General features: G+C 48.1%; 1 protein-coding gene across 3 annotated transcripts; it reads left to right on the top strand.

The window, feature by feature from the left end:
- The first annotated feature begins 203 nt into the window (after nt 1–203).
- LOC123443896 (probable polygalacturonase) lies at nt 204–4,131 on the top strand. Of its 3 annotated transcripts, none has more exons than XM_045120445.1 (6): nt 204–931; nt 1,377–1,497; nt 1,760–1,934; nt 2,727–2,797; nt 2,892–3,436; nt 3,778–4,008. In XM_045120445.1, exons 1-6 carry the CDS (start codon nt 581–583, stop codon nt 3,889–3,891), a joined length of 1,377 nt encoding a protein of 458 aa, XP_044976380.1. In that variant the 5' UTR covers nt 204–580; the 3' UTR covers nt 3,892–4,008. The 3 variants fall into 3 exon arrangements, 2 of the variants coding, with proteins under 2 accessions (XP_044976380.1, XP_044976377.1); XR_006630874.1 differs by lacking the exon at nt 3,778–4,008 and adding an exon at nt 4,043–4,131 and having other exon boundaries at nt 2,892–3,587; XM_045120442.1 differs by having other exon boundaries at nt 2,892–4,008.
- The last annotated feature ends 1,596 nt before the right edge of the window (nt 4,132–5,727 follow it).

The following is a 5,727-nucleotide window of genomic DNA, read 5'->3' on the forward strand; positions in this document are numbered from 1 at the left end:
GGCACTGGTCAGCGGCGGTCAGACGAGATTAGGACCTCGGATGAACAACTTAAAAAGATATGGGACTCAGATATGCATTTTGAAAGAATTAGGACCCAAGTGACACTTTCAGAAAAGAATTAGGACCGCGCTTGCATTTAACTCAAAAAAAATCTTGGAGGGGAGGAGAGGGGAGGGGTGCCGATCCACCACGCCGACAAACATACGCCCTATACACGACGCATGTCGGTCTCCGCACCGGACCGGCCGGCGTCGTCACTGCCCTCAACGCACATGCGCGTGCGAGCTCCCACTCCCACCCCCGTCCCCCATCCCCCTTCCCCTTCTTCTCCGCTCTACTCTTCCCCTTGTCTGTCTCCCCGCCAAGCATATACAATCTCGCAAGTCGCAACCATAGATCGGTTATTAGTTTATTACCCTCCACGTGAATCCACGCGGAAAATTGCCCGCGGCAACTTTTCCGGCGGATTTGGTTTCCCTTTCTGCCTTGGCATCCACTCCTTGCTGGGTGAGTGCACCTCAGCTTCTACTCTAGTCTAGATACAATATTATTCTACAAAGACGAGGAGATCGATCCAAGATGCTATACATGGCGCCAAAGTGGCGGTGCCTGCTGGTCGTGGCCGCGGCCATCGCCGCGGTGCTGTCGGCGGCGGGCGGCGCCGGGGCGCAGGAGACGTGCTCGGGTGCGGCGCCGGCGCCGCCCAAGCGCGGGGCCTGGATGTCCATTGCCAGCTTCGGCGGCGCAGGCGACGGCCGCACGCTCAACACGGCGGCGTTCGCTGCCGCCGTCGCCAGCATCGCGCGCCGACGCGCGCGGGGCGGGGCGCTGCTCTACGTGCCGCCCGGGGTGTGGCTCACGGGGCCCTTCAGCCTCACCTCACACATGACCCTCTTCCTCGCGCGCGGCGCCGTTATCCGCGCTACGCAGGTCACACCTCCTGCTTCCCTCTCCCGACCGCCATTGTTCGTGTGGCCTATTAACGGATCTTCACCAAATATTGCAGAATGCAGAGTATTCATAATAGTAGCTTCCAGTTTCCTTGTTCTGTTACTATTACTATATAAGATAACAAATTGTTTCGTTCAGATTTCAGATCTCTTGGGTTCTAGCTTAATTCAAAGAACAGGAAAACATGGTCTTTATGGTTTGCCATGTCTCAGGGTGGTTTATTAGAGTTGAAAAACAACACATTGGTCTTGATGTTTCACTCTGTTAGTGTTATATTCCCGTGTTGCCACTTGCGAGAGACGATTTCTTAGTTGACATGTGACCTATGTCTTCTCATCTTCTATCGATGTCTAGCTCATCCAGTTATGGGTGATGTAGAGGTAAAAAACAGTTGGATATCTTTGTGAAATCTTTTTTTTAGCAGGACACATCTAGCTGGCCGCTGATCGACCCGCTGCCCTCATACGGGAGAGGGCGCGAGCTGCCCGGCAAGAGATACATCAGTTTGATCCATGGCAATGGACTTCAGGATGTTTTCATTACAGGTTCTCATTCTGCATTATTAAATTTATCATACTTGATTTGGCTAGTGACATCACCATGGGGTTTATCGTAGAATGTCTCAGCCTGTTATACTGAAGTAAACAAGGTTTAAATTTGGCATCATGCTAGTGACGCCATGCATTAGCACGTGCTACAAGAATATGCCACTGTGGAAACCTGTAGAATGTCCTTCTTCATATAGATCTACCCTTGCCTTCATCTAGATGATGATTGTTTTCGTGGTTGGAACTGTTATTTGTGCAGGTGAGAATGGCACCATCGATGGGCAAGGTAGTGTGTGGTGGGACATGTGGAAGAAGGGTACATTGCCCTTCACAAGACCCCATCTGCTCGAGCTGATGGACTCGTCGAATGCTATTGTCTCCAATTTGGTTTTCCAGGATTCGCCATTTTGGAACATCCATCCAGTTTATTGCAGGTGGGAACATCCATTTAATTCTCTATACCTAAATTCACAAATTCTGTGTTTGCTCCTTGTGGATTCGACAAGGAAGACCACTAGTCAGTTTTGCAGAATTGGGTTCTGCAGCGCACCTTCATCTTGCAGTGCAATGGCTTACCTTATTTGGGAATCGGGACAACTTGCTTTCAACAGTACTGCAGTTATATATAGCAGTACAAGGATCCACCATTGCACAGCATCTCCATTTGCACCATCGCAAATTGCACATGAACTCCAGCCTGTGTTCCTGTCCTGTCATAACGGGACTAAAATCCCCAAATTGTATGTTTGCTCCTTATGGATTCAACGAGGAAGACCACTAGCCAGTTTTTCAGAATTGGGTGCTGCAGTGCACCTTCATCTTGCAGTCCAATTGCTTTAGCTTACTTGGGACAAATTTGCTTGCTTTTAACCGTACTGCAGTTATATAGCACTAGCAGGATAAGGATCCATGGTTGTACCGCCGCTCCAGTCTCTATTAGCACCATCACAAATTGCACATAAACTCCAGGCTAGGTTCCTGGCCTGTTATATAATTGATAATATTACTGCATTAAACTGGAGCAAACAGTGAAGTGTAGTGAACTATATAGCCAAGGTACAGAAGCTGCCAAACAGTACCATACAAGATTGGCACTTTAACGTAGCCTCCAAAGTTTGTTTGTTTTAGTTGTTGCTACTTGCTAGCAAAACTTGTGGTCCAGCTCTGCATTTATTATTGTCCCAGCTGAGACATAAATGTCTACATCATCTGTTTTGTTTGTGCAGCAATGTGGTGATCAGAAATTTGACTATACTGGCTCCACATGACTCTCCCAACACTGATGGAATTGATCCAGGTACAAATGCTATTTTCCTTTCTCACCGACAATATATACATGCTAAAATGTAGCTCTTGATCCTGAACCCGGAGTTGTGCTGCAAACTGAACAGATTCGAGCAGCAACGTGTGCATTGAGGATTGCTACATCTCGACGGGAGATGACCTGATCGCCATCAAGAGTGGATGGGATGAATATGGCATAGCCTATGGCCGCCCCAGCTCAGACATCACCATTAGGCGGATCACGGGCTCCTCCCCTTTTGCTGGCTTTTCTGTCGGGAGTGAGACCTCAGGTGGTGTGGAGAATGTCCTCGCTGAGCATCTAAATTTCTACAGCTCAGGGTTTGGTGTTCACATCAAGACCAACTCCGGCAGGGGAGGGTTCATTCGAAACATCACCGTCTCCGACGTGATCTTGGACAATGTCCGTTATGGTCTGAGGATTGCTGGTGATGTTGGAGGACATCCTGATGAGCGCTACAACCACAATGCGCTCCCAATCGTGGACAGCCTGATGATAAAGAATGTTCAAGGGCAGAACATCAAGGAGGCTGGGCTGATCAAGGGCATTCCAAACTCGGCGTTCTCCCGCATCTGTCTGTCTAACATTAAGCTCCATGGCAGCGCGCCAGTCCGCCCATGGAAATGCCAGGCTGTGAGTGGTGGTGCACTCGACGTGCAGCCATCCCCGTGCACAGAATTGACTAGCATGTCCGGGATGAGCTTCTGTACAAATTCCCTCTGATGCTGAATCAAGTCTTGCACTTCAATTTCGGTCTCAACCTCTGGGGAGATGGCATCAAAGGGTAGGCCCAACATGTTTCTTTTTGCTTATTATTATTATATTTGCAGAAACCTTGTGCTTAGCATCACTGGAATCAAATTCAACAAGTGAAATGCTATCCGGTGGTTCAATACTTGTCCACAAAGCTCCTCGGTTCCGTGTCAGCGAATCATGTTTATTTCCGCATTTCAGCCGACTTGGTGTATGCAAAGGGTCATTGTTTGAGTCATAGCGCGGGTAACCGCCAAAATAGACTAGACGAAGCTGGCAGGATAGACACAAGATCCACAAAGGGGACGGTCTGGGCGCTTGTGACATGCCTCTGATGGCCTTGACGGGCATGTCGTTGATGTACTATGTCTTTAGTATATGGACGTAGTTGATTGTTTGGTGAACCTTGTAAACAAATATCGTTCTTCTACTTTCAGCAATGATTTAATTGATATCGTGAGCTATATTTTGTGATTGAGGTTGTAGGTTGGATCGTGGTGTTATGTTGTAAGATCTAGGTTGTACTTAGATTGGATCGTGGTGCATATGATCTAGATGAAGGCGATTTTGAGGTCTGTCGGAGCGGGGACTGAAGCTGTTCACTTGGCTATCCCGATTGCAGGAGATGGTTCAAATAAGACAGATTGAATCGTCAAGCACTATCAGTTTGGACGGGTTCGGGCGGTCAGACCGGACCGGCAAAATAAAGCTCTGGTGCAGAACGACAAGGATCTGCAGAGTATCGAGGTCGTCATGATTGTGTCTCTACTCTATGCCGTATATCTTCTATTCTTAAATAGTTAGAACTCTTCTATTCTTAAATAGTTAGAACTCACTATTCAATTTTTCTTTCCATGTCATAAGTCATGCATATAGTTATAAGTTATTTTTTTATTAATCTCTTCGTGTAAAACATATCCTTATGCATGAATTTTTTAGGTAATTAAGCAAGACATTTTTATAATGGTTTTTTGCATTACTATTAGTTTTCTAACATTTATTCATATATTTTTTAACAAGTTTTCTGCAGCAACGCGCGGGGCATCGTCTAGTTACTGTAAGGTTTGGATGCATATTTTGGTAGTCCGCATTTATATCTGGCCATGGGTCGGGTCGGGCCGGGCTTGGGTCGGGCCTAAAAAAGCCCACGACAGAAAACTGAGGCCTAGTCCCTCTCGGGCCCTACCATCGGGCCTACTTTTCAAGCCCAAGCCTTGCCCATCAAGTAAAAAGCCCTGAAAAGCCCTTAGGGCTTAGGGCCGTAGGCCGGGCCTTTTCCTTAAAATGCCAATATGCCAAGCCCAAGCCCATCCAGGCCCTGCTGGTGGGCTCAAAACTCAGGCCCAAGCCCGGCCCATGGGCAAGCCCATCGGGCCTAGGCCCTGGATTTTAGCGCCGGGCATGGGTGGGCCGACAGGGCCGGGCCTGAGATGGCCAGGGCTATCCGCATTATACCTCAGCTCTCCGGCCCCTCCACGCCCGCCCAGGCCTGGCCCGAAAATCCAGGGCATAGGCCTGGCCAACTTACGATTACAAGAATAAGAGGGGATGATCTACGCATATCGGACGTGATTAATAACGATCAAATGAATGATCCTGAACCTTATTTACGTCAGACATAACCCCATCGTGTCCTCGATCACAGAATGAGCTCACGAAAGAGATAATCACGGTTACGCACTCAATTGACATATTTTAATTAAGTTTATTTCAAGTTTTCTAGAACTGAATGCTAAATAAAGTTTTCAAGTTTGCTACATAACCACGGGCACGGCTTTCCGAAAGATTTAACCCTGTAGGATGCTTCAACTAGTCCATCACAAACTACCACACGCTGCGCCAGAATGACCTCGATCAGGGAAAGCCTGTGATCTCCTCAGGTTTCTATTGAAAAATCTCAACCTCGAGATAGCCCAAAGTATCCTCAAAATCCCATGCACGAGGCGCTCGAGAAAGGTAAAACAAGTCCAGCAAGGACGTCCGGCGTTTCGACGATCCCGATAGGAGCCGCGTATCTCGTTCTCAGGACACGACGGATGAGCAATACGTACGGTGGCTGGATAGAAATCCCCCGAGTTGCCTCGGGTGGCCCCGCAAGTGGCTCTGATTTGGACTAGCACCATCAGCACTGGAACCCCTGTATTATGTTGAGTTACTTTTCGGGTTCGTGA

This window comes from Hordeum vulgare, chromosome 3H (genome assembly GCF_904849725.1).
Source record: "Hordeum vulgare subsp. vulgare chromosome 3H, MorexV3_pseudomolecules_assembly, whole genome shotgun sequence".
In the NCBI taxonomy this organism is placed as follows: domain Eukaryota; kingdom Viridiplantae; phylum Streptophyta; class Magnoliopsida; order Poales; family Poaceae; genus Hordeum; species Hordeum vulgare.

Bases quoted from the DNA above. Each gene is read 5' to 3' on its own strand.
- LOC123443896 (XM_045120445.1), top strand. From the start codon at position 581: ATGCTATACATGGCGCCAAAGTGGCGGTGCCTGCTGGTCGTGGCCGCG. The intron at 932-1,376 runs GTCACACCTCCT...TTTTTTTAGCAG, and splicing joins CCGTTATCCGCGCTACGCAG to GACACATCTAGCTGGCCGCT. The intron at 1,498-1,759 runs GTTCTCATTCTG...TTATTTGTGCAG, and splicing joins TCAGGATGTTTTCATTACAG to GTGAGAATGGCACCATCGAT.